Genomic DNA, 27,185 nt, shown 5'->3' with positions numbered 1-27,185 from the left:
GCAGCAAGTGGAAGTCGTGGGATAAATATAAATTGTCCACAAAATGTATTCCAGATTTGAGACACTGAGGGGCAGGTTTTCCAAGAGCAAACAGGCTCTGATCCCTCCCAGGCATGCAGAGATCCTGATCAGTGCCGTGTCCTGCTTCCTGGTGGTGTGGACACAGCTGCCTTCCCCAGCATGCTCCTGCTGTCCTTCAGACAGACCTTGGAGTTTTGGGTGCTGCTTCACCCAGCAAGTCCTGGATAGGAGTCCCCAGATTCTCAGGGCTCCTGGAGTTCCTGATACCATGGATGTGAAGGTACCTCTGTTCCCTGATGCTCATGTCCAGCTCCTGAGGTCGAGCTGCAGGGTGGGCATCAAGGTTTGGGTCCTACGCTGCTCCTGCTGGTGCTCGGCAGAGGCCCCTGGGGCAGCAACATGCACTGCACTCTGCATGACCTCCCTGAGCACCCCAGCAGGCGTTCCTCATTCCTGGCATTCTCTCATTCTAAGAGGAAGCTGATCAGATAGGCCCAATCTGGGCCAAGACAAGAGGGGTTTGGAGCAGAGGACACTTGTTTGCCATAAGGAACCCTAGTGGGAATGGGAAAAAGCCCAGGTCAGGCTCAGCTCTGTTGCCAGGACAGACTGACACTAGAGCTTGGGGCTACTACCTTGCCAGCTGCCCTATCACCTTGGCCATGCAGTGAGGTCTACGCCCTTGGTTTCTCTTCCTGGGCTTGTACCAACAAGCCCTTTTTCCCCTCTTGGGCTGGGGCAACAACGTTGCCATAACAAAGATCCCTTTCCAGGGAAGACCATGGCACCCAGATGCCATCATCGCTGACAGTGCTGGTCCCTTTGTCCCCACAGGAGATCATTGATCTGACCTACGAGGACACAAGCACAGTGCCAGGGAGCAGATTCACCATCATCGACCTGACAGAGGACACGTGCAGCCTTCCCGATACCACCAGCGTGGCTGACCAGGACCCCAGGCAGACACCTGTTACCCCAACAGCACACGTGTCCCATCCCCAGTTCTGCTCCACCCCAGTGCAGGAAATGGAGACAGTGGCAAGGCCATACCCTGCAGCACCCAGGGACAGCACTCCTGCAGAACCCAGTGCCACTGTGGACAGGGCAGAGAGCTGCTCCTCTTCCACCTCCAGCTACCGCGGCTCCTCCTGCAGCCCAGAGAGGAACTGCAGCACTACCACTTTCAACAGTGACTTGGGCTCTCTGGCCAGCATGCAGCTAGACTCAGACCTGTTGTCCCCATCCCCCTCCAGCCTGGACAGCAGTAGCAGTGACAGAGGCAGTGGCTCAGAGAAAGACACTCCCCTCCTATGCCAACAAAGTGAGCTCCCTCTGAAGCTAAGCCCTGCCCCAGCCATCCCCACAGAGGCCCAAAGGCCTTTCCTGGAAGCAGGTGACTTACCCCGACATGAAGTAATCCAGCAAGTGACCCCAACCAGGACCAAGGCTGACAACAAGGCCTGGCTCAACAAACTGCAGTATTTCAGGAGTAGCGGAGTCCAGCACCTCTTCCTGCAAGGTGTGGCACCCAACAGAGAAATGCATCAGGTAAACAGGGTTTGGAGCAGCTGCTGTTGCCAAGCCCAGACAGAGCCTGCTCAGAGCAGCCCCAGCAGTAGAAGATGGAGCTGGGGCATCCCCTGCTTTGCCTCCCCTCTTGGGGGAACCTCTTCCCGGCAGTGGGGATCTGGTTCTTGTGGTTCTCTTCGTGGTGGGCCCCACATCAGAGCTGGGTTGCTCTGAGTCAGGGGGAGCAAGCTTTCACCTATTGCCTTGTCTTGTATGCAGCAGAAGACTGAACTCATCCCCAGCGGGAAGCTGAACATGGTGCGTACCACCATGGAGGAGAACTTCCTGGAAGGCACCTTGCATTTCCTGAATGACTTCGTCTCCTGCCAGCACTATCCCCCCAAAGAAATCATCTCCCACCTGATCAGACGGGTCCTGTTGAACCCCCACCAAAAGGAGATGCTGAAGGACACCTACATGCTGCTAATGAAGATCCAAATGTATGTATTTCCTTTGCTGTGGTGCCCAGGTGCTCCTGGCTACCGGCCCAGCATAAAGGTGACCTTCCATGGTCCATGCAGGATAGGGAACCATTTCCTCTCTAACCCGGGATGATGCTCCCGCCCCTGCCTCCTGTTGTCAGCACAGGCAACAGCCCAAGCTGTCTGAGGATAGATCAGGGACAGCCTGTGACACCAGGGAGCCCTTTGGGACAGAGAGGTGTGTTTGCCTTGCTCCTAAAGCACAGATCCCATTCTTCACTGACATGGTAGAAATACCTGCCCTGGTCTGCAACAGGAGAACATGGGCTGGAGCAGTTCCCCTGCTGCCCTCAGGGTTCCTGCAGAGAGGAACAGTATTGTGAGTCCTGTGACTCCCCATATATATAGTACAGCCCCATCAGGTGCTTCCAAAGTATTACCATGGTCAGGGGAGGGAAAAAGAAGAGAACAAAACTGGAAAGGAGAAGGCAGGACAGGCCCCTGAGCAGCTGGGGCCAGGAGGGGCTGGGACAGGATTGGGGAAGGACCAGGGGTTGCCATGACTTCAGGCAGACACTTGGGCAGTTCAGCAGGAATGGACAGTGCTGTCCTTGCAGGGTCCATCCAGCCAACGCTGCCACAGTGGGATGGGACTGGATGCTGCTGAAGTACACCATGGAGGACCAGGTACTTGGCCCCACATGTCACATTGGGCAGGGATCATCCATTAGAGGGTGCCTGAGGGTAAGTATTTGGCCTTGCATGGCCATGCTGTGCTGCAGAGTGGGCCAGTCCAACATGCCCATCACGTCCCAGCAGCTGCTGAAGGCAGCAGGAGCCAGTTGGGTATCCCACATTTATCCACAGTGCTCCCTAACCTGCTGCAAGCCAGTAGGCAGGTTGTTTAATCTGAAGGTGGCAAAGCAGCAGACAAATCCTCTCTGGGGCCTAGCCCTAGTGCAACAGTAGGACGGGTCTGGCAACAGCCCTAGGGCATTGCCTGAGCCAGGGAAGCCTCTCCTGGAGCTACTCCTCAGTTGTACATCAGCCCATACCCAAGACAGAGATATTCCCTGGTGCTCCTCACCCTGTTTATGCCATCTCCATGTGCCCTCAGGAGAAGGCCCCTGGCTGGGTCCTCTTCCTGCAGTACGTGGTGCAGACCCTGGAGGATGACTTCCAGCACAACCTGAGGCTGCGCACGCTACAGAAGTCAATTGCTAAGAAAGTGCTTTCATGTGACACATGCTTCAACAATGTCAAGTAAGGGACACCACCTCCTTCTCCCCTGTTCTCTAACCAGGGGCTGAAAAGCAGGGGCTCAGGGAACACTTTCAGACTTTCCAGGAAACAAGCCTGGGAGACAGAAGGAAGTGTAGGGCCCAAGTATAAAGAACAGGAGCAGGCTTAACAAAAGCAAACCACCAGAGTTGGTGCAAGGCACTTCCAGCCACAGCCTAGTGGGCTCTTCCCAGGAATGAGCTCAGATTTGCATTGCCCAGGATAGGACTGAGAAGGAAGCAGTCCTGTTTGACAAGTATATAAATCTGCTGCTCAGGAGAGCTGCTACCTAATCTGTCCAAGGGGGTGAGACATAGTCTTCATCCTTGAGATCTTTCCGCAAGCTCCAAGTGGATCTAGTGGTCAGGATGCAGCAAAACCAGGCCTGTCTCCACTAAAATTCTTGTTTCTTTCCCAGGGAGGTGGTTGAATGGTTAGTTGCAGCAGTTACAGGAGTTGGTTTCCCCCAGCCCCAGGAGCAGCCACAAGAAACTACATTGTCTTCACCAGAAGCACAGGCCAAACACAGCTCATCTGCACCATGGCTGACCAGCACTGCCCATGCAGAGGCATCTCCACCAACTTTCTTCACCCAGAAGTAAGACCCAGATGTCCTAGCTCCCTGTTGGCATTATCATTAAGTCCAAGTCGGGGAGAGGCCAGAGTCCCTCCTTGTTAGGTCAGGGAAGCCAGGCTGTACTTGTTGGTTCTCCTTTGGAGTAGATATAGACCTGGGGAGCAAGAGACATCCTCACCTGGTAGGAAGCTGGCTCAGTAAACATCCTCCACATGCACATGGCACAAGGTTGGAGCTCTTGGCTCACAGCTGAGGCTGGCCTGTGCTGCTCCACCAACACTCAGTACAGCAACCAAGACCTCCTGAGGGCCTATCTGGGGATTAGCTCTGCTTCCAAGAGCATTGGATTCATAATTCACACTAAATCCAGCCTGCTGTGTTCCCCTGTGTCCCACACTGCAAGGCAGGAGGCTGAACTAGGCACCATCCCCACTGCTTTACTTGGCAAGGCAGGGGGTGATGACTTCTAGTGCTGACTGTCTCTCTAACCCAGGGTGATGCTCCTGCTCCAGCGGATGTTGTCCATCGCAGTAGAAGTGGACAAGTCTCCCAACTGCAGCTCCTGCAAGATTGCAGATGTGATATTCCCATTTATACTGAATATTCCTCTGAGGAGCCAAAGGTGAGACAGACCACAGGCAAGGCAGCACCTGCCTGTGTGAGCAATAGCCTTGTTCCTGTTGTACACCCAAGTGTGGATGCATGAAGTAGCACAGTGTGAGACAGGCAGGCTCATTTGTCACCCAGCCAGCAAACACCTGGCTGTTGGACTGACAGGTCCCATGGAAACAGAACATCACCAGCTGGTGTGCCTGACAACAGCTGCTTGTCCCAGCTGTTAAAGCTGCAGGACCTTAAAACTGTAAAGAGGGTCTGAAAAGCAGCACTCTGCATCAGCCTGGTCAAGAACTGGCAAACACATCTCCGATTCCCATGGGCAGCTGGGTAGCTTTTCAGATAATGTGATGCAGCTTTGCTTCAACATCCCTTGGTTTGCTTCTCTAAGAAGTACAGCATCTGAAGCTAAAGCACAAGGGCCTGACTGGCTCTAGTACAGATGTAAGACCATTAGACCCATAGACATTTCTAACCCATGTTTGTCAACCCCAGAAAACCTTTTCAGACAGAATCTTTTAGCAGAATCTACCTGAGCACACACCAGGCCTAGTCAAGCCAAATTAAGTCTAACCAAATTCACTCCTCCCAGGACAGATCTCAGAGATCCGGCTGGCTGCTGACCCTACTTTGTATTTGCTTGGATGTGCTACCTGCAAGCCATCAGGAATGGGAAACTCCCACACAGGCTACTGAGCAGAGTAAAATGAGGCAGCTAAGCTTACTTCACAGACCATACCAACCTTGAGTTGCCACAGGTCAGACCTAAAGACAAACACATGGCTGAGCTGCATAATGAAGGTCTCTATCACATTTAGTGGGTTTTCTTCCACTCTGCCACTGCCTTTGCAGTTACCCCACATCTGCACCAGATCAAGACCTGAAACCAGGAACATGCTGAAACAGTTGTCCCTGGGCAGCCTATGCTCTCTCTCCCCTAGAGTAAAACCCTTCTGTCTTCCAGGGAAGCTTTCTTAAACACTATGGAGAGCCAGCTCCTGCGCTGCAAACTGCTAGAGCAGCTGTTCCAGCATAGTTGTGACGTGCCCTCAACCTTGCACCTGTCTCTGGCCAAGATCCTGTACTTCCTGAGCCACTCCTCTGTGCTGCTGCCATACCAGGTATCCTGTTCCACCTCTCCTTTGCCTTTTCTCGTGAGAAAACCTCTCATAACAACAAAATTCTGTCTCACAGGATGAAACAGCAACATGGCAGAGATGGGATGAGATGCTAGAGTATTTGAATTTGCTGCTGATGAGTTACCAAAACGTAGTACTGGGTAAGCAACCTGTTCTGACCTCAATAGACACAACCTCATTAAAAAGCTGCAGTAGAGGAGCCAAAGTACCCATCTTCTCATCACTCATGTACCCACAGCCACTGAGTCTTTGAAAGATGTGTCCCCATCCATACCAGTAGTTATTCCTAGCAGTCAGAGCAAAGAAGTGATGTTGCATCAAGCAGAGCACTCAAGTTGCTTGACCAAGTTTAGCCTCTAATAATAGCCTACTTCCTGTAGGATCAGTCCCTGCACTGGGAAATGCAAGGGTGTTGCCTAAGCTGCACCCACAGTGGATGGAAGAATAGGATGGCTTAGGAGGAAAAGCAGAAGGCAAAGTGATGGTAATGCCAGAACACACACAGCGCTTAGCATACAAGGCATATACCAGCACCCACAGTAGTGGAAGGAGCAGCATTTCTGACCCTAGGAGAGCAGCAGAGTCACAAAACACTCCTGAGAACTCCCAGAACTCTCTTACCAGTTCAGCTGCTTTAGCCTAGGGTTAAGGTTTTCAGGGAGGAATGCAGAAGAGTCCAATATCACACATGCCTACTTATTCTGCCTGAAGCCCTAGTTAAGCCCTTTGCAGCTGGACAGCTGATGGGTCTGCCACTGTTAGAGGAGAAATGGATGCCACAAGCCCTTCCCCCTGCCCTTTTCTTGGGCTCTCTCCATGTGCAGACTTGCTCCAAGAAGGGAACAGTTCCCCCTTCCACAAGGCTAGTCTTATGCAGAAGCATCAAGGATAACTTGAGAGAATCAACACAGTTCCCAACTGCTCCTCACCATGGCATGCTGCAGTCTGTCCCTGGGCAAGGTCAGGCAGCCCCTGTGACTTGCCTCTTCCCAGCAGTACTTCGTCTTGCAGGCCACTTGCGGAGCTCACTCAATGACCGGATGGATTTGATCATTCAGAAGGTCAAGCCCAGGCTGCAGGCTGGTGATGACATCAGCCAGCTGGATATTCAGCTGAAGATGGAGAACTTCATCAACCAAATGCAGCAGGTCCTGGGGCAGCCTTTTCCCCTGCAGTTCACAGAGAAACTGCAGCTGTTTCAGGAGTTGTTCCTCATTGTTGGTGCTACCTGACAGCAACAACCACTGCAGCAGCAGGGGGGGGTGGGGGGCACAGAGAGCTTCATGTTTCCTCTCAAAACATCATCTCATCATGCTGCAGTCTCAAATGTCATGTCATGTGGACTTATTTCTATGTCTCTTGGGGAAAACACCTGGTTTCCTTTCAAACCTGTCTCATCCTACTGTTCAAGGCACTTTGTACAGTGGTAGAAAATAAATTATTTTCCTGTTTGCTGAGACTGTTCCATGGTGGTGCCAGGCCTGCCCCAAGGGAGTGCAGGGCTGTCAGCTGTACTTTGCAATAGCATCAGACTACAGCAGCTATAACCTCTGCCATTCGTTTGCACAGTGAGCAAAATGCCCAAACACCTGTTTGGTGTTCAGAAAAAGATGATAGTATTTAATTTAACAAAAAAAGCAGGTGTAGGCTTCAGTGACAGCATGCACAGCACAGGGATCCCCAGGCCACACTAGACAGAGAGGAGCATTGGTGTTCCAAACATGTGACTTTGCCCGAAGTGGTTAATGTGTCAAGAAGAACATTGAGCACAGCCATGGCAGGGCAGTCCTGGTTAGTGCTTTACAATCTGAAGGCAATGCTTGCTGCACAGCAAGGCCTCATCCAGGAGCCTGGCTTCAGTTAGCCCAGAACAGCTTGGAAGAGGGAGCCCCAGATCAGACAGGTTTGTTCCTTCTACTTTAGGAAGCCTCTTCCCCACTGCCAGGTGCAGAACAAGCCACTCATCTGCATGACACCACCCCTCCCTTCCAGGCATAAGCCTGGGAAAAGCATAGTTTTTGTAAGCAGCAGCCAGAAGCACTGCCAACAGTGCAAACTCCCAAGTGCTTCCTGCTCTAGAAAGCTGCCCCTCCCACATAGTGAGCTCATTCAGGTGTATAAACCAGGTAGGTCCTTTTAACTGGTCTAGACTTCAATCATGAGACAGGAAGCTGCCTGGTAGCAAGAGGTCCACAGGGACAGTCATATCCCCAAGAATGATGTTGGGACACAATAAAGAAATTAGGATGAGAATCCCACCAAGAGGCCACACTTTATTCCCATCCTTTCCAAACTAAACTATGAGATGAGCCTGTGTAACCACGAGCTACAGCAGCAGCCTGTACCTGAGTACCTGGCTGCTTCAGTCACTTCATGACTTTTAGCTGTGCCAACACTCTGGGAGTACAGGGAATGCCTGTGCTCAGCTCAGGCCTCCCCAGCCCAGGAGAGCCATGTGCTCTATCGGCAGTACTCGGGTGCTGTAGCATTTGTAGCTGCCCACACCAGAACATTTCAGGTGAAAATAAAGCCAAGAAGGCCACACCACCAGGAGCTGGGCACCTCTAGGCAAATGTCAGCCTGGCTCCTACATCCATGCCTCCTCTGTAATGCAGGTGCAAACAGCACACAGGCTGCAAGAGAAGCAGGCTTGGGAACATGAAGAATCTCCCTTTGATTAGATCAAGAAAACACAGATTTCACATTTAGCTTCACCTACACAAGTCCAAGGCATGGCTGAGTCTGGCTTTAAACCTACCCAGTCAAGCGGGAGTGTTAGAGCTAATATTTTACCCTGATGCAAGTGCTGCCAAAGCCTCACCAGGCAGAACCTCAACTCCATTACTCCCACAGATGCTTCACTAGTGCTGACACACACAAAGAACCTCCATTCACAAGGGTTTTATTTTCTTGTAGGAAACAAACCAAACAAAAATCACACATGTTCAACATGAATACAGACAAATAAATTAATGTCAAACAAGAGACTGATTGCCAAGGTACAAATGAGTGGTGACAGTGGAAACTGCTTGGTTAGGTGAGAGACTTTCAATACAACACATCACTGGCAGTGCTGTTGAAGCTTGAGAGATGCAAAGCCACAAAACATGCTTCTTCAGAGGGGTCAGCAGCTTGTGAGATGAGCCAACCCTGCCTCACCCTCTGGGAGGAATGTTTGGTTTAAGGCAGCAGAAACTCCAGAGCTCAATGGTTACCACCTGTTAAGTAACCTCTGCACAATGTCCTGGCTACAGAGAAGCTTCCAGTACCAGAGGCAAGGCTGCTGTGCCACCACATCACTACAAAAAGCCTGCTGATGGAGCTCTGCAACAGTTGTGAGATCAGGAGACTCATTCACCACAGGACAGGTGAAGGTTACAGAGCAACACTGCCTACAATGCTTGAGGGATTATGTTGTAGCCCAGAGTTTCTTGTACTTTTCCCACTTCTCATGAAAGCAAGTGATAGTTCTTCCCAGAAACTGGTTCTGACTAGGCTAAAAATGACATGTCTGTTTCATAGCAGGGAGGCACATCCAGCCTTGATCTCAGTCCTCCCTTAGCCCTGAAAAATGTATTTAATGCAAATTTTAAAAGAAGACCCACTTGAGAAGTGCCCCTGGTGTCAAATACACTTCTACATGATTCATACAAGGTGCCAGCAGGGGAAAACAAAATAATTAAGGAAATTAAGCAGCACCAGAGTGCCACAGCTCCTGAAGGCCTGTCTTACAGAAGGCAGGACAGTGTTGTTTTGCAGAAAAGAAAGGAGGATTACTTAGTTCAAGCCACATCAGCTCTGGTCATTCCCACCTTTTTGGAGGAACAGAGTTGTAAGAGAAGCAATTCTTCCTCACTACTGCCAGATGTCATTAGATTCTGTTCCCTGCCATTCTAGCAAGAGCATCTTAGAATCATCACTATTCCTTTTAAAAAAGCTTCAAGGACAAGGTAGTACCAGGTGTTGAACTGTAAGGGCACCAACAGACAGTGCCACATTTAAAGCTGACTCACCACACTCCCAGAGCAACTTCCTTCTGGCAGTCACTGCTGCAGTTTTCAGTCCTTGCTTGTTTTTTGTAACTTTCTGCTGGTGTTCTGTATATGCCAGACAGAACCACAATCCTCCTGAGATTGCTTCAGCACTGAGCAGGACAAGACAATCAGACTACAGGTAGACAAGCCAGTCTGCTTGCACACCACACGCAGTCCTACCCCACAAAATATGGTTCAAGAGTTTTACTGTGGTGCAGCGTGCTAGGCAACACACCTAGTGCAGCCCAGCAGACTGAACTGGGGCAAGACAGCAGACAAGATGGTTTGCACTGCTTTGGGACTAGCACAGGAGTTTTCCCCAAACTGGCTCTAGGAGGACAGTCACAACTGTTTCCTTTTCTGAGATGAAGAGCTGGAAAGGAGACTTTCCTAGTTTACTGCAGCACAACAGGACAGGGAAGCAGCAACTAAGACACCCTGTAGCTCACTAAAGAAGTTCTTCCTAGAACCCAGTGGGAGTGAGCACGTTCAGATCCCGGGGTTTGATATTATGGGAACGTGGAGATTGCTTCCTCCCTTCCGTGACCGGAATGTCCATTTTGGGGGGCTTGAAGGGGGCTGGATCTTCTGACATCCTAGTAGCCTGAGCACGCATCAGCTCCATTGGGGAAGGCTTCTGGGCACCCTTATAGGATTGGATGGTAAATCCTCCTGATGAAAAAAAGAAATCACAGTAAGTAAAAGCCAGGAAAACTAGCCAAGCCCTTTTCCCACTGCTGCCAGGAGTGGGCAGTGTCACTGCAGAAAGCCTACACTAGGCCCAGCAGCTTCCTTTCATCTAAAGACAATTCCACATCAGTGGCTGCCACTTCCAGTCCTGGTTCCACCAGAAAGCAGAGTAAAAAGCTGGCACCTTCACATCCTGCCTTTCCACTGCAGCTCAGGGCAAGTTATTTCTACTTTCAGATTCTTGGCATAGGTTTTGCCTATTTATGCACAGAAATAGCAGGATCACAAAGGTGGTCCTAGAAAGTAACAAGGCAAGCAGGATAAGGCTCCAGAAACAATTACAACTCTGGTGTGTGGCTGTACTCATCCAGGTCTTGCAGGACAGAAGATTAAGGACATACCTGGATCAGTGGTGGATTTCTGGATTGCTTTGGGTCCAAAAAAGCTCCATCTTTCAGATGGCAAGTTGTCCCCCACCTTTTCCATGGCAAAGTCTGGGCCAGTGATAGAAGAAGATCCCTGTCGAAACCAGCCCCTAGGGGAAAAAATAAATAAATCATTGGTATGTATGAGATGAGGCATGAGCATGAATACTTCAAGTGGCCTCACTGTGCCAGGAACTCTGCATGTAGTTTACATGTAGTTAGCAGCAGCAATTTAAACAATCTTAATAGATTTGTTACCACCCATGATGAAAATGCGAGTTCAAACTCCACAAGCTTTGAACTGGATGTATCCAGTGCAAAGCCACAGCACACTCTGGTTTCCTACAGGTTGCTGAGGTGGAAGATGCTACAAATAACTTTCTCAACCAGTGAGTGACTGTCTAAGGGGTGAAATTCAAAGGAGGCAGCGGTCTGCCAGTACAGAGTACCTGTTTTTATGCTTGGGAGAAGAGTGGGGTGTGCTGCTTGGGGTGGACTGAGCAGACGAAGTCTGTCTGTCATCTTTTGTCATCTCTCCACTCTGCATTTTTAGCTTCTGTTAGGAGAAAGAAGAGAACATGGAAGCAATAGAGCTTAAATACAAGATAAGAAACAAACAGCAGCTTTGATATAATCTGGACAACTGCTTGTATCACAGGTGACAATGGATATTAAGTGTCATTGTACCTAAAGCTAAAGCCAGTATTGCAATTCTTGCACATAACCCTGAACCATCTTTCCATGTCAGATACAAGCATTCAGGAAGTCTATGCTCAAGACATCCTCTAGACTAGAGGAAGTGAAATAACAGCTACAGCTCACTCTGCAATTCAAAGCAACTGCAGTACTGTACTGCTTCCACTCCAGCACTCATAGGGAGCCTGCAAGATACAGCAGAGCCAGCTTACACATCAGTCCAGCTACCCAGTAACAAGTCTAAATGTCATAGCAACTACTGGTCTCCAGCACTTTTAGTGACAAAGCTTTCAGTCCCACAAGCTCTCTACTAAAGGCAAGACCACACCTTGTTCAGAAGGTACAGGGTCTAGGAGCACCAGACCCCAGGAAGCAATTCACATCCAAGAGGACGGAAACACTGTGATGAACTGCATTTTGAGGAGTACACCTGGCCATCAGATAAACAGGAACTGGGTGCATGTGAACCAAGTCATTACGAGTCAGGACAAAATGCACTTTGAGGAAGTCACTTGAAGGGCAGTTACAGTTCAAACACCAACCAGGCAGGCACCTTCTCGGAACGTTCCCTGTGGCTATCCAAGCGACACTAAGGCAGTTCAACGCGGTTAGCAAAGCACTGACCTTATGGGGGTACACTGAGAGAGTTTGCTATTAAACTCCAAATGCAGGATCACCGTGGGCAACCAAGCTCATCAGAAACATGTTGATTCAAGACATTTTGCCTCCATTTCTAGTAAGAGGCAAGCCCAACTTCCAGCTGCTAACTTCCGCATCAGAATTGCATTGTTTACAAGTTCCCTCAGGACAAACGGCTGCCACAGCCAATTGCAGGGCACCACTCCAAGGCAGAGCAAGAAACTAGGTTCTGTCAGGATGTTTCCACTTGGAAAGATGGCTTCTTTCAAAACTATAAAGGTTAACAGTACTCTAAAATGGAAGTGGGTAGGTAACTTTTTACCACAATGGGCTGAAAGCCTTACATGGACTGCCTCGGCCACACGGTGATAGTTGGTCTCCTCGGTAGTGAGGCCTTTGTGGGGAGTGTAGCCAGCATCTCTCAGGCCTGCCTGCTGCTCAAAGCGTTGAATGCTCTCCTGAGTCTGCTCTGGAATGAACAAGAGCACATACCACAAAAGCCATCACAAGCTGTCCCAGAAAAAAAGGCAACTTAAGTAACCAAACATAAGACCTTCTTCATCATTCATACCCACATGCTGTGACAAGTTGATAGAGGCAGCAAGACGGAAGCTAAAAGGACATTCTCACTTGAAAACTATCCTGAGTCATGGGGCTAAGTCAAATGAAGCATGAGGGATTTGTCCTAAATCACCAGATGTATTACAAATGCAACATCTGTAATCAAACTCATCTTACCTGTGCATCACTCCTAATTACAACTCCCTAAATGGAAGGGACTCCAATAAATTGGGTTTTAAAGGGCCCTCTAGATGCAAAAAAATAGTTTTGGGCAACAACAAAAACCAGTCCTCTGAAAGGCTGCCCACACTAGCTAACCTGACAATTGCAGCCTTGCAGAACAGGTGCTGAAGACACCCTGTGATCCCAGATTAGGTACAATAAGCTATTTCAGCCAAATACAGAATGAGCACTGATATCAACTTCAGTTCTGGGAAAAAACCAACACACCACTTCCCCCCACTACCAGCATAAGATATTCATTCCCTAGTGGAACTAAGTCAGAAGGAATTAGAGCACAAAGACTACTGGGAAAGCCCAATGTCTTTAAAACACTTCCTGTGTTAATGGTGAAAGTTATTTGCAGGGGTAGTGCATTGCATGAGAAACCTAAAGAACCTTTGCTTATTTCCAGTTTGTGACAGAATGTTCTTCCTGGGTGAAGACAGTTTGGGCTCCTAACCTCTTACTGCACAAGATGTTTAGGCTGGCATAGTTTTAACTAGTTTAACATTTTACCATTAGACTAGAACAGGAACTGCTTTCCAGAAGTCTGGCCATATCCCCAGATGTTATTTTCTGATGTGGAGGTTATTTTTGAGCCAAGAGTGAAATAAGTGCAAATATATATCTGGCACAAAATGCTGGTCTGAGGAAAAAAATAAATAGCTTGACATCTTTGGAAAGCACAGCTTAGAGGAAAGGATGAAGCTCAGATCCCAGCTGCTAGAAGAGACAGCAGGGACAGATTAACACATGAATAATTCCTCATTGCAAATGGGCATGTCTTCTCTGCAAACATAACTGACCCCATTTGAGCTTAAACCATCATGATTTATGAGGTTTGTTTTGACTCAGTGTTACTGTTAGTTAACAGGAGAGCAGCTGTCTTGCTAACAACTGCCAGCAAGTGCTCCATTACCACAGTATGTCAGCTCTCCCCACCAGTTAACTCTGGAGCTTTACCTGCCATCCAGAAATACCAAGTTAATAAGCAAACAGAGTAACAGCCACCTCTGCACTCCAGCACCAGGTGGTGTGGCCCGCAGTGTCCTATCAGCACACAGTGTACCCAGCACTCCTCCCTCACCACCCACCTCTAGCACCTGGAAACAGAGGCAGCAAATGTGGCCTGTCCCCCAGTTTCTTGCTTTTTTTTCTAGAAGGATCCTCATACAGTTCAAGAGCAAAGTTGGTCTGAACCCACAAGCTGTCCAGGAACTCTAGTAGTTCCCTTCAGGCATTACTTCAGGTAGAGCACATGCTTGTGCCCACATCCCACTAGAGATGAGAGCTCTTACTTGTAATGAGAGAGTTCATGATGATATGAGTGGCCTTGGCCTTCACCACAGGTACCTTGTTCACACTCTCAGTGGATGATGAAGGAGGTATGGCAGGTGCATTCACGTTAGCATCCCCTTCCTCAATCTGGGGAGAAGCAGCAGGGTATGGTTAAAGACAAGGAAGTATCTCAGCAGCTTGCCAGGACACATCTTTGACTACTCAAAGAAGACACAAGGCCAAGCTGCTCTAGTAGGCAGACTGCATCCCACAGAAGAAACCCATATAGTGTTCTCACTACAGTCCAGAAATGTTTAGAGCTTGAAACTTTCAAATCTTCTGTTCATTGCTAAGGATTGTAAACACACAGGGCCCAAAGTTGTTCACTGAAGTACAAAAAGATCACTAGGGGAAAAAAGGTATCTACTTCAATTCTCCTAATTGCAAACTGGACTTCAAGGTCAACTGGGCAAGAGCACCCTCCCACACAGAGCTCAGAAACAGCTATTTACACAACACCAGTCACACAAACTAGAGGCTGGTGCTTACATCTTTCTTTCCCCCTCAACCTTTATATCAGTTTCCTCATACACCTAGTGGTCATGGTTCTACCATTTATCACAAGACCCCAGTAGCAGAGAGCAAACGAATGCCTGAAAACAAGAAATCCTGTGAAACAAGGACTTCCTCCTCCTAACACAGGAGATGCAGTTCCCCGACTTGTCAGTTTGCTTTTCGCGCTGCAGCACAACTTGAGGCTTAGCACATTCCACAGGAATGATTTTAAGCCTGCATTTTAAACTCAAAGGGATGCAGAGTTACTTGCTTCCCTTTAAAAACATTTAACTTCACTTCAAATGTAAAAAACAGCTTTTAAAGCTGCTAGTCTTGCACTCAAAGCATAGACAGTTCATAGGACACTGTGGATGGGGAGACCTTCAAAGACCATTTAGTCCAGCCTCTCTGCTTCCTGCAGAGACACCTTGCACTGGATGAGGTCACTCAAAGATTTATACCACCCGATTTTGAACACTTTCAGGGATGGGGCATCCACAGCCTCTCAGGGGAACTTGCTTACACATCCAACATAAGACTACCCTGTCGCCCTGGTTTAATTACACCTGGTTACAGCTTTTTGTTTGCTTGGTTTAGGGTTTTTCTTTGTTTTGGTTGTTTTTTGTTTGTTTGGGGTTTTTTAACCCAGAAGAGTCTCCCACAAGCAAGCAGACTCCCAGAACAGCCTAATCTTAACCACACTTCTGCGTTCCCACAACAGGACCAGGCAGCAAGGCAGGTCCTTCTCCCGGCATCTGCCGAGGGCTAAGAGTGGCCAGCAGCTTGCCCGGTGCATTGCATCAGCCAAGCAGGTCTGCAGGGCCAGGCTGCAGCGGCACGTCTTGGCCAGGGCCACCGTGACAACCAGCCGGCTCATACCTTCGAGAGCTCCTGGTACTTGCGCTCAGGGATGACCGGCTGCTTCCACAGGACGTTGGCGCACAGATCTGCAGGCGGCGGCGTCATGGGCGCCGGGTCCTCTAGGGCATCGTCGTAGCTGAAGGCCCGACGCGGCACGCCGACGGGCAGCGACATCTTGCCCGGGCGGGCCCCACCGCCCTGCTCCAGCGCTGAGAACAGAGAGGGCAGCGCTCAGCACCGCCGCGGCCTACCCGGGCCGGTAGGGAGAAAAGCGGGAGCGAAAGCGGGGCAGGCTTACCAGGAGCATCCGGTTGCCGCGAGCTCATGGCGGCGGCAGCCGGGCTGAGACTAGCGAGGCTCGGTGGGCGGCAGTAGGCCAGGGGCCAGCGGCCCGAGCGGCGCCATGGCTAAGCTGCCACCGGCGGGCAGCTGCAGAGGCGAGCCCTGAGGGAGCTCCCTTATCGGCGCGCGGGCCCCGCGAGAGCTGCCGGCGGCGCGCGAGGCATGCTGGGAGGTGGAGTCTAGGCCACGCGGGGCGCGGGGCGGCCGGCATGGGCGGAGCCAAGCGGGGGGCGGGGTTTGGGGGGGCGGGGGGCGGGGTTTGGAGCGGGGCGGGGGGCGCCCTGCACCCCGGTCTGCCAGGCCCCACTCTTGCGGGGCGGGCCCGCCACGGTGATGCTGCCTGGCCTTGCCCGCCTCAGCACACCCCCTGCTCCTGCCTGACGGTGCACCAGCTCTGCCAGCAAAACGTGTGGGTCCTTCAGAGGGGAGCTCAGCCCACCCGTGCCCCGGCAGTGGGGCTGGCAGCGGGGCACAGAGATTCCAGGAAAGGCCCTGCAGCTACTCCTAGTGGAGTCTGGCCTGAGGCCGGGCTGCTTTGCGCCACTGGGGGGAGCTGATGATAAGCCTGACAGGCAGCAGGCACAAGTCTTGGGCCCCTGGGTGATTACTGTGCTGGGTGCCAGGGTACCAGGCGGGTGTGGGCCCGGGGGCGGCTCATGTGTCGGCACACTAGCTGGGGACGCCCTGCTGCCTTCTTCCCTCTTCCCATTGTCCCTCCTCATCCCACCTCCGTCCTAGCATTCCACCATCCCTCCACCTCCCCTTCCCTTCTCCCTCTCTCCCTCCCTCTCTCCCTCTCTCTCCCTGTCCCTTCTTCTCGTCACCATCCATCATTCTCTCCCTCACCCACGGTCGGAACTGCTCCTTTAAGTGCGGCAGTGACGTCAAGGGCGGACACAACTGCCGCTGGCGCCCAGCCCGGGGACCACAGCCGGTGGAGGGAACACAGCTGCACCGCGGCCGCACAGTGCCGGTGCCGCATGGCTCCGCCCCGCGCCCTCCGGGACCTGACCCTAACCCTGGTGGCTGCGGTCGCCGCTCTCGGCTCCCTTCTCTTCATCGCCTGGAAGATCTACTTCCGCGGCACCGGCACCGGCACCGACTGGAGCGGCTGGTGGGAGCGGGAGCTGCAGGAACTGCGGGAACGAGAACCCCCCGGTGACACGGTAAGGGGCAGGGAGGATCCCCGCTGGCACCGCCGACCCGTCGCGGGGCGGGAGAAGGGTTGGGATCTTCCCGGGATTCCCTATACCAGGACCCCTTTACTGGGATCTCCCCGAGCCCATCGGAAAGGGTCTGGGGCACGGGATCGGGATCCCTCCGGGTTCCTCACATCTCTGAGACCGTCCATCCGGGCAAGTAGTCGGGGGTCGGGATCACCAGGGGAAGGCTCTGGATGGCCAGCGGGATACCCCCGAGCACGTGGGGCAGAGGAAGGGGCAGGGCCAGTACCCCCTGGAGCTGGCCATACTGGATTCCCCAGGATATTCCGCAGGTTGACGGCCCTTGGGGCCCTTCTGCAGCCCATGCTGGTGGGGAAGGGCCCCCCTTGTCTGAATCTCTACTGGAGCCCACCAGACTGGAGACTGCGGTGCTGTGGGGAACGGCAGGATCCCTTGCTCTGGGCTGGTCACTCAACCAGCTGCCTGAGCGTGGGGCTGAGGATCCCAGGACTGGTGCCCCACCCAGCCCCTCCTGTGCTCCCCACAGGTGCCCTGGCGGCAGGTGCTGGTGCTGGGGCTGGACGGGGCTGGGAAGAGCAGCATCCTGCACTACATCTGCAGCCAGACAGCCAGGAAGAGCATCGCTCCCACCTACGGCTTCAACTCTGCCCAGCTCTGTGTAGAGGGGCTGGAGCTGGACTTGCTGGAAGGTAAGTCTGGCCTGGCACCAGGCTGGGGATGCAGAGCATCTCAAGTGGTGGGAGCACCCTGGGTGACCAGAGATGTGGTTCCCTGGAGTGCTGCAGGATGGTGGCAGACCCCCTCGCCCTCACACGAGTGCCTAACCCTGCCCCTCTCCCACAGTGGGTGGCAGCCAGAACATGCGAGCGTACTGGCAGCACTACCTGAGCCAGGCCCACGTGCTGGTGTTTGTGGTGGACTCGGTGGACAGGGCGCGCTTGCTGACGGCACGTCAGGAGCTGCACGCGTTGCTGGATGCAGAGCCCCAGCTGCCCCTGGTCGTGCTGGCTAACAAGCAGGTGGGTGTCTGTCTCTCTGCCCCTGCAGATGACTTTCTAGCTGTTCCTAGCAAAGCTGTCTTTCCCCAGGGCCCCAAGGGGAAATCTTAATACCCAAAACCTGCTAATTCTTGCAAAACCTTCTTTCCTGGGGCCTGTCTTTGTAAGAGGCACAGCTGCTATTAACCCAGCTAAGAAGTTTTAGGAGAGCACCCCAGCAGCAGCATGCAAAATCCCTAAGAGGAAATATGTTCCCCAGGCAGGTGGCCAAGCGCATGCCTCGTGCTGCTTCCCTTTAGCCTGCAGCAAGCCACTGAAGTGCGAGAGCAAGGCAGCCTTGCCTGAGCACAACCTCTGCCAGGACCACACAGCCAGGACTGGGTCCCTTCCAGCTGGCAGGGTGGTTCCCAGCACTGTTCCCCTTCTGAGCAGCTGCCTCTCTCGGTTACAGGACAAGAGCAATGCCCTGAGCACGGCAGAGCTGTGGGAGGAACTGGCCTTGCACACGCTCAGTGGTCATCGCGAGATCTTCCTCCTGCCCACCAGTGCAACCTGGGCTAGCCTAAGCACCACCAACAGTGTCCTCCATGTGAAGAACCTGCTGGTCACTCTGCTCTCTCAGTCCTGAGCCCACACGGGGGCAGACAAGCTTCCACCTCTGACATGGCTTCCCAGAGGTCCATGGTGCAAGGATGGAAGCAGTTATGCAGACTTGCTGGTAGCAGGCTGCCAGTGCTGGAGTGTTTGCCACTCCACAAGGTTTTGGGTTGAGCTGTAGCACAGATGCCTTTAGGGAACACAAACAGCAGTCTCTGCTCTCTGCCACAGGGAGAGGGCAGCTGCCTCCCCCAGTTCAGGGACAAAATCTTTGGGATGGAGGCACAAGCATGGCTCTTACCTGTTGAACAGGAAAGTGCAGCACAGGGCAGGGCCCCACACCTTCACAGCAGCCCTGCAGGATTTAAATGAATGGGGCTGAACAAGCAAGCCTGCCTTTTCACCAGCTGCCATGAACATTTCCTCCCAGGAGACAGCTCAGGCTGTGCTCCACTGGGGCTGAGCACAATACCACAAACTCTACTCAAAACCCTGTTTACGAGATGAAGGCAGGTACCGGGCTGTTTGGTAGCTGCACTCGGCAGGCACTTCCCCCTGCATGCTCTCCCTCACTCTCAGCTGCCTCAGAGAGAAGGGGAAGGAGCCAATGTCAAGAGCCACAGGATGCCCTACCTGCAGGCAGGAGGCTGCTGGGTCAGGCCACAGGCCCCTGGGTCCTGGAACATGCATCATGGAAGCTGGGGAGGACATCAGGGAAAGGGGGTATGTGCCAGCTGGTCCCTGCTATGAACCCTTTTGTACATTCACTCCTTCCTTTTGTCAATAAAGGAGGTTGATCACTCTGCTCTGATCTCGGCTCCTTGGCAAGGAAGGGCTCCCCAGCCTGGTCTTCCAAGCTCCAGGCAGGAAGTTTGTTTGTAGGGGAAGGAAGCAGCATGTGGCCTCACTCCAACCACTGCTGCCTACAAGGAAATCAGCAAAAGCCCAAGTTCTGCCCACACCCTGCTGGCCCCCAGCCCCATTGCTGCAGAGGGTGACAAGCACCCAATGCCCACATCCCACGTGTTGGCACCAGGAGCTCACTGAAGTGGGATGGTGCTAAGTGAGAGCTCATGAATGTGACACTCACACCAGCCTGAAAGATTGGTTTATTTTAAAAAGGCAAAAGGACAGCTGCTTTGTGTGGCAGCTGTCACAACACATTTAGTCCCAATGCTACAAGTCACAGCCAAGAGTCTTTCATACCTGGTTATAATTGTCTCTGCCTAATGAAAGTACTTCCTCCATCAATAGAGGGTTTGCATAGCTCAGCTTGCAGGCACTGAGCCTGAGAGTGACTGTCACCAGCTTGTCAGTCCCCACTTGCTTCAGGAAATGGTTACATCAAGCCTGCACTTAGAAGCAAATCTGAGAAAACAGGGCAGTCACTGCACATCCATCTTTTCTGGCTTGAGTGATGCAATGAAATCCTTGTATTCTTCAGGATAGAAATTCTTGTATACATTGATTTTTCTCTTAATCTGCTTGGGAGTATCCTGGTAGTAGTTCTTCTCATCTCGAGCCATTTCCTATGACAAAGGAGAAGGTAAGTCAGAGGAGTGGCCCCAAGAGTAAACACCCAGTCAGCCCAGCCTCACCCCTAAGGCCCTCTCAGGCCAGCTGTAATCACTGCCTGACTCAGACAGGGACTGCGTCAAGTTTCAAAGCACTGCTTCCCGTTAACAAGCAGTTGATTGGAACAGGATCCAGGGCAGAGGATTAGTGATTCAAATCCTGCAGGTCCAGGACTGATTCAGGACTGGGTGCTCCTCAATCTGGGACAGCCAGTACTCACCTTGTAGTTCTCCCCATGGTTCTGTATCATGTACCGCACATAGTCAATGAGGTCTCGTGAGAGTGTGTTTGACTTCTTCTCAGGGAAACTGGCCTCGTATTCCATCTCTAGAGAACAGAGATCCCATGAAGCAGGGGAGGGAAGCAAGCAGCACCTCAGAGATCCCCAGCCTCTTCCCCAGACCAAGCCCTACCAGTATTGCAGAAAGGAGATGATCCTGCAACACAGCTCAGTTGCTCACAAACACAGAGCTGCTTTCTAGCGTGACAGTGCAGGAAAACGCAAGACAACAGCCTTTCACATGGGCTGCAGCATCCAGGCCTGTGCTGTGGCTCCTCTCCAGCTCACACCATGAGGAGTGGAACCTTTCTGCTTAGGCTGCAGAGCATGACTGTTCAAAGCTGCTCAGCACAGCACTAAAACACACAAGGTCCTGAAGCCACAGTTTCTGGTCACCCTGATGCCCCCCTGTTCCCCGGGGAACAGGTAGAAATATTGCACAAAGGGAAGCACAGGTGTCAAAAAAGGAAATTTGTAAGGCAGTGGAAACAAGGGAATGGCAGAGCTACTGTCCTGGCTCACCTCTGGCCTGGCTGGGAGCCCCCCAGCTGACTGCTGCCAGGGAGAGGGTACTTCTCTACAAACCCACAAGCCTGGACAAGAATTAACAAACAGCCTTCCTGGCCCCTGGTACAATATAGCAAGCTAAGGAAGTCTGTCAGCACAGAGGTGAGAAATAAAGTTAACACACAGGGATTTGGAAGAGACCCAAATGCAATGGCAGCAGCAGGGTTCAGCAGGAAACTCGCCAGGGCTGCAGGTGGTGAAGCACTCCCTGGGCAGGACGGAAGCGGCACTGACCGTTCACCACGTAGGGCTTCCGCACTATTTTCTTTCCTTGCTCCAGTCCATCGCTTTCCACTTCCATCCCCTGGGCAAAATGAGAAAGAAGGAAACTCAAGAAAAGTCCACTTAGAAGAGAGCTATGTCTCCACACATTGCTCCCAAAACTCCCAAACTGCTATACAATGGCTGCAAGGACTGGGAAATCTCATCTGACTTAAACAGAGCCTTACTTATGCCATTAAGCTGGCAATACCGTGTGAACAGAGACAAGTGTCAAAAAAGGTCACTCCTGGCTTTTTTTGTTTGACTGGGGTTTTTTTACAAGTCTGACATTTAGTGGGGCCACCCTTCACCTGCAAATGTTGCCCACCAACACAGTGAAGCCAGGCTGGCACTGCTGTCCACAAAGAGACTTTTGTTTGTATCAGGAGCAACTCAGCTGCAGTGTTACCAACCCCACCTCTCTCGGAGAATTCCCAGGAGACTGAAGCAATCTATACTTGTTCCAAAGCCCATTATTTTCTTGTGACACCATACCTCATTCCTGTGACAGGATCTTGGCAAGAAAAGCGTATGAAACAAAGGTAAGAAACCCATCCACCCACAAAGACTGGGGTCCAGAGCTACCTGATCGTGTTCCAAGGCAAACTCCTCTACACACTGCTTTCCCAAGGACAGCCTCATAACAGAATGGTTTGAGTTGGATGGAACTTTTAAAGGTCATCTGGTCTAACCCTCTTGCAGGGACATCTTGATCTAGATCAAATTGCTCAAAGACCCATCCAACCTGACCTTGGATGCCCCAGCCCTGGAAACATTCACCGCATCTCTAGGCAACCTGGGCCAGTGTCTTACCACTCACTGTAAAAACTTTGTTTCTTATACCTAGTCTGAATGTCTCCTCTTTCAGTTTAAATCGATCACCCCTTGTCCTGTCACAACAAGCTCTGCTAAAAAGATTATCCCTGTCTTTCTTGCAGGCCCCCTTTAAGTATTGGAAGGCCACAATACATTCTCCCTGGAGCTTTCTCTTCCCTGGCAGAACAAGCCCAACTCTTTCATTCTTTCCTCAGAGGTGCTCCTCCTCTGATCAGTTTTGTGGTCCTCCTCTGTGTCCCGGAGGAGACCTTACCTTCCACCTCCCCAGAAAAGCTGTAGTAGCCAAGGCCCTCTACCCCTTCCCCAGTGGCGTTCAGCGGCACTTACTAGCAGCTTCTTCTTAGGAATGGGGACGGCCTTGTTGGGATCCTCGGCCAGGCCCATGTCGGCCAGGTTCTGAGCCACCGACTTGGTCGGGTCCCAGGCATGGCGGATGTGTGAGCTGCGTGGGGAAAGACACGGAAATCACGAACTGCCCCCGCTCTCACTCTCACCGCCTGTTCCTCTTCCCACAGACGAGCGTCCCCCAAGCGCCCACCGAGCAGACGAGCAGTCACTCCCGGAGCAGTCACTCCCGGGGCACCCACTCCCGCACGCTCCCGGAACCCGCGCAGTGACCCACGCCCCGCCGTGTGCCCACCGGCGCGGCCCTCACCAGGCGATGCGAGGGGCGGCGCGGCGGCGGGCACTGCGGTACAGCCGCTTGCGGTTGAGGTTGTAGGAGTATTTCTGCCGCCGGCCTTTCCCTTTCGCCTTCGGCATGGCGAACCCACGTTACGGCCGCTGTCTCCGAGCGCTGGGGCAGGCTGCCCCGTGGGCACCACGGGAAGTGTAGTCTCACCCCAGCGCCCCGCCCTCTAGTTGCTCGCGTTGCCGCCTACAACCCCCAGCACACCCCGCGGCAGAGGCGGGGAGTGAGCGGTTCCCGTCTCCCATTGGCCGCCGGGAGCGCAGAGGTGCTTCCGAACTACGGTAGCCGGGCAGGGCCGCGGGTGGTCACCTTGCCAGCGGGCCGCAGCTATGACGGCCGGGCCTCCCCCCCTGGAACCCAGCGACCTGCCGATGTTCAGCGAGGAGGGCTTCGGGGACAAATTCCTGCGCAAGACCCGCGAGAATCCCTTGGTTCCCCTCGGTGAGGGAGGGACGAGGTGGGGGCTGTGGGGAGGAAAGGCCGGGGCCGTCGAGGGTGGTGACGGAGGAGGGCTGGGAACAAGTGATCCGCCCCTCCTGAACCCAGCCCCAAGAGGCTGCCCTGCGGGGAGGTCATGTTTCTTATTTGAAGGTGTCGTCTAACGACCCAGCAACGCTCAGGGCGGGGGGAAGGCGGGAGGGAGGTGTAAGCTGGTCGTTGCAGCCCCTGTCCTGCTCAGCGTCCTTCTGTCCTTCTTCCTCCCTCCTTCTTCCTCCGTCCTTCACTGCAGGCTGCCTCTGCACTGTTGGTGTCCTGACCTATGGACTGATCAGCTTCAAGAGAGGCAACATCCGTCGGTCTCAGCAGATGATGCGGGCACGTGTCTTGGCCCAGGGCTTCACCTTCGTGGCCCTCCTGGGAGGCATGGTGGTCACAGCCATGAAATCTAGAAAGTGAAGTCAGGCAAGAAAGAAGCTGCAGCTATGGGTGATGTGCTCGTGCCCCAGTCGTCAGTATGGATTCTGGCTGCAGATGAAGTTTTCTTAGAGACAGTTGTTGATGTCTTGGTGGAGCCAAGTGTCAGAGAAGCTGTGTTCCAGAGCACTGGAAATGTGGGTAATACACCTCTGTGATTAACCTGAAATTTAGGTTGTGGTATTTTTTAATTCCCTGACAGCTTATCCTCCTGTAGCACTGAAGGCTGCAGTTCACTAAGGCTCTCCACCCTGGCAGACCTCTTATAAAATGGTGTCCTGTGGGTCATGCTCTGCACTGAGGTGTGGCTTTAGTCAGGTGCTGCATCAACATTTGAGAAATGAGCTGCCTGGGTAGGAAGGAACAGCTCTGTTTATGGCTTGATCCTGGCAGGAAAGAGTTCATAAGCATCAGACAAGCTGTTTGGGGAGAATATGTAATGTGTTCCCCTGCAACTGGTGAGTAATAGAGTGAGTTGCAGCTGATACTGGGTTGCAGAGCATTGGGAAGCCAGAAGAGAATGTGGGAAGGGAACAGACATGGGCACCTCACAGGTGTGGTGATGCAAGCAGGACACAAAAGATGCAGCTCCCTGTGAAAACAATGTGGGAACTCACATTTCCAAAATGGGGCCTGGCCATGTTCTCCAAGTTGTGCTGCTGCTGCTTCAGCTGCTTTTGCTGGGGGGCAGTTCCTGCACAGCTCACTGCTTGGAGTTGGAACTCGCTGCTGAGCAAGTTCTCCTTTCCCAGAGGGAGCTGCTTCACCTGAGTCATGACAAACATCGTGGTGGGTGGCTCCAAGTCCCACTGTTGGTGTTGAATCATTACTGAAGGTGTTTGGTGAGCAACAAGGCATTGTTCTCCTATGCAAGGCCACAGGGCTGGGAGGACACTGGCTCTCTGTTGTGTGGCTGCAGCAGGCTGTACCTGTAGGCAGAACACACCTGCAGGGGACAGGGCACAGACCACTGGCTGATCCTGCTGGAGTCCCTCACTGCAAGTTCCTGCAGGGTTCCCAGGCACTCTGGATGTCTGCATGTTGCTGCCTGCACCCTTGCCCTCCCTGGCCTAAGGTGGCTCTGCAGCTGTCTGAGCCTGCTTTGCCCTTACAGGCAGTCTGGAGGATGGGGTGAAAGGGAAACCCAGTACTGCCCACAAACAAGCACTTGGTTTGTCCCGTCCAGGGAATTGTGCTGTTGGGCGTGGGCAAAGAGAGAGGGCTCTGGCCTACCAGAGCTGACTTCTGAGGCACAAGGGTGGGGGACAAGACATCACCGGTGCTGAACAGGGTGAGCTCCACTTTGGCACTAGGTAGCTTGGAGCATTGTCTGCCTTGCCCCAGTTGCTGCCTGCTCAGCACATCTTTCACAGAAGAAGCTGCATTTGGCTGCCTTGCTGGCATGTCCAGCCAGGCTTGGGGCAGCAGTGTGAGAGGCAGCTGGTGGTCAGATCTGTGAGTGCAGCCTGGAGACAGGCATAGCATAGCTGGATGGGAGCAGCTCAGCCTGGCTGGGCATGCAGGTCCCTAGGGGCAGAGCAGAGCTCCCTCGTCCTGCTGCCCTGGCCTACTGCAAACCCTCTAGCCCTTCCTCTTGCTCTTTTTTTTTCCCTTTTTCTTTTTTCCTTTTTTTTTTTTTCTTTTTCCTTTTTTTCCTGTTTTTTTTTCCTTCTGTAGGATGTGGTTCTCCTCCTTTCTGCAGGAGGTTCTGTGTTCTCCCAAATACAGGTGCACTGCTGAAGCAGAAAGATGACAGTGCCCTGTAGGATTGGAGATGTTGGTTTATTGTAACAGGTAATTTGAACAGTCACAGATACCAAAGCTGAGGGGATGTAGAACAGCTGTGGGCATGGCTCCCCAGGAGCTGGCTGTTCCTGCCTGACACGGGGGCACAGCAGCTGGGGGACCGAGGGGCCCTGCTGCGTGTGGAGGCCGGAGGGACAGAGTACAGTGGAGCTCCCTGCCCCCGGGAAGCAGCCAGAGGACACTTCCTGCTGTCCCACATGAAAGGCAGGTAGCCGAGTCCCAACCTATCCTGCATCAGCATCCATCCTGCACCACAGCACAGCTGCCTGGCGTGCTGGAGCGCAGAGGGACAACGGGAGCGATCAGCCTTGTGGAGAAGGGGGCACAATCCCAGCACCCAACACCGAGTGAGTCCCTACGCACCCATTTCCCTTCCCAGCCCACTGCTGAGCCCGTGCCCAGAGACAAGGGTGCTCATTCACCCAGTAAGAGCTGCAGCAGCAGGGTAGGTGACCTTCCTGACTCGTGGAGCCAACACTGCATGGCAGGAGAGCTCTGGGTACTTGCTTTGTAGCTGAGCAAGACTCTGCAGGGAGACTCAAGCAAATGTTTTATGGGCTCTGCTCCATGTCCCCCCCTAAGCCTGTTGCTGCAAGCTCTTTCCAAGCCCCAAGTGAACCAGATCTGGGGCACAAGCTCAAGGCTACCCCACAGCAGGGTGAATGCAGGCCTGACCCTCTCCAGCTAGCCATGAATTTGGCAGTTTTCCAAGGCTGGTGCCAATCCCACCAAGCAGAGGAGAGAAAGGCGGTGTTTGGGCTGGAAAGCATATGCCTTGCAGGGCAGCAAGCGGGACTGAGGCATCTTGCCACACCGGCATAGCTCTGCAAATTCAGCAGGGGCCAGAGAGAAGCCACAGGGCAGCTGCAGACAAACATGCAGGTTGTTTTCCGGGGCAGCAGAAGCCCCAGCACCAGAGCTCTGCCCAGTCCTGCTCTGGGACCCTGGACTGGGGAGTTAGGAGCCTGACCTGCCCCATAGCAGCTAGATCTTCTGACCTCCGTCCCTGCAACCACACAGCCTCCATCTCCCATCCTAAGGAGCGGAGCAGAGCCAAGGGTCCTGAAACCTGGCACCCCACATTCCCCACTGCTAGTGGTCTTGAAGGAGAGACAGAAAACATCCTGCACACTCATTGCCCTGCACCACCCCACTGCCTGGCACACAGGATGGATGGGACATGGATACAGCAACTGCTGCTGGGAGCCTGCTTTTTGGGGTGTAAAGCCAGGCTGTGAAGAGTTCTGCTGAGTTTGGGGCAACCGCAGTCAGTCCTGGCCCAGCCTGGGTTGTCTGCACTCACATTCATCAGTCCCTGCTGGCCTAGCAGCATCACACTACAGCTGTGCTTCCTGCAGGACCTTACAGTGAGGAGCTGAGACAGGGCTGTTTCTCCACCCTCACACCACCCTGCACCAGCTCTGCTCTAAACCCCATGGGAAAGGCAGGCAGCAGCCCAGGGTCCCACTAGGATCACTGTCTCAGAGCTAGGACCCAGGCCCAGACAGAGGACTGCCATGCTGCAGCCACAGGCAGATTTATTCCCA

General features: G+C 52.8%; 5 protein-coding genes across 7 annotated transcripts; 3 read left to right on the top strand and 2 right to left on the bottom strand.

Moving 5' to 3' along the window:
* Positions 1 to 927: 927 nt before the first annotated feature.
* On the top strand, positions 928 to 6,871 carry SIMC1 (SUMO interacting motifs containing 1). 3 transcript variants are annotated; one of them, XM_054168409.1, is made up of 9 exons: positions 928 to 1,569; positions 1,813 to 2,030; positions 2,630 to 2,699; positions 3,130 to 3,275; positions 3,712 to 3,891; positions 4,364 to 4,492; positions 5,450 to 5,606; positions 5,680 to 5,764; positions 6,636 to 6,871. In XM_054168409.1, the coding sequence occupies exons 1-9, from the start codon at positions 1,048 to 1,050 to the stop codon at positions 6,854 to 6,856; spliced, it is 1,728 nt and encodes a 575-aa protein (XP_054024384.1). In that variant the 5' UTR covers positions 928 to 1,047; the 3' UTR covers positions 6,857 to 6,871. The 3 variants fall into 3 exon arrangements, 2 of the variants coding, with proteins under 2 accessions (XP_054024384.1, XP_054024385.1); XR_008462639.1 differs by having other exon boundaries at positions 1,810 to 2,030; positions 5,450 to 5,764; positions 6,636 to 6,653; XM_054168410.1 differs by lacking the exon at positions 3,712 to 3,891 and having other exon boundaries at positions 1,810 to 2,030.
* Positions 6,872 to 8,270: 1,399 nt separating this feature from the next.
* Positions 8,271 to 16,097, bottom strand: KIAA1191 (KIAA1191 ortholog). The gene is made up of 7 exons (XM_009904613.2): positions 15,884 to 16,097; positions 15,604 to 15,794; positions 14,190 to 14,316; positions 12,453 to 12,577; positions 11,223 to 11,329; positions 10,750 to 10,883; positions 8,271 to 10,330 (listed from the first exon to the last, which is right to left on the bottom strand). Exons 1-7 carry the CDS (start codon positions 15,909 to 15,911, stop codon positions 10,122 to 10,124), a joined length of 921 nt encoding a protein of 306 aa, XP_009902915.2. The 5' UTR covers positions 15,912 to 16,097; the 3' UTR covers positions 8,271 to 10,121.
* A 632-nt stretch (positions 16,098 to 16,729) lies between these two features.
* On the top strand, positions 16,730 to 19,232 carry ARL10 (ADP ribosylation factor like GTPase 10). The gene is made up of 4 exons (XM_009904687.2): positions 16,730 to 17,093; positions 17,638 to 17,800; positions 17,955 to 18,130; positions 18,561 to 19,232. Exons 1-4 carry the CDS (start codon positions 16,908 to 16,910, stop codon positions 18,735 to 18,737), a joined length of 702 nt encoding a protein of 233 aa, XP_009902989.2. The 5' UTR covers positions 16,730 to 16,907; the 3' UTR covers positions 18,738 to 19,232.
* A 617-nt stretch (positions 19,233 to 19,849) lies between these two features.
* On the bottom strand, positions 19,850 to 23,048 carry NOP16 (NOP16 nucleolar protein). Its single transcript, XM_054168358.1, has 5 exons — positions 22,882 to 23,048; positions 22,554 to 22,668; positions 21,363 to 21,432; positions 20,502 to 20,608; positions 19,850 to 20,235 (listed from the first exon to the last, which is right to left on the bottom strand). The coding sequence occupies exons 1-5, from the start codon at positions 22,986 to 22,988 to the stop codon at positions 20,092 to 20,094; spliced, it is 543 nt and encodes a 180-aa protein (XP_054024333.1). The 5' UTR covers positions 22,989 to 23,048; the 3' UTR covers positions 19,850 to 20,091.
* Positions 23,049 to 23,211: 163 nt separating this feature from the next.
* On the top strand, positions 23,212 to 24,015 carry HIGD2A (HIG1 hypoxia inducible domain family member 2A). The gene is made up of 2 exons (XM_009904615.2): positions 23,212 to 23,358; positions 23,648 to 24,015. The coding sequence occupies exons 1-2, from the start codon at positions 23,247 to 23,249 to the stop codon at positions 23,812 to 23,814; spliced, it is 279 nt and encodes a 92-aa protein (XP_009902917.1). The 5' UTR covers positions 23,212 to 23,246; the 3' UTR covers positions 23,815 to 24,015.
* Positions 24,016 to 27,185: the final 3,170 nt, after the last annotated feature.

Source organism: Dryobates pubescens, chromosome 16 (assembly GCF_014839835.1).
Source record: "Dryobates pubescens isolate bDryPub1 chromosome 16, bDryPub1.pri, whole genome shotgun sequence".
NCBI classification, from domain to species: Eukaryota; Metazoa; Chordata; class Aves; order Piciformes; family Picidae; genus Dryobates; species Dryobates pubescens.
The sequence above is the reverse complement of the archived record's forward strand: the minus strand, read 5'-3'. Positions and strand labels throughout refer to the sequence as shown.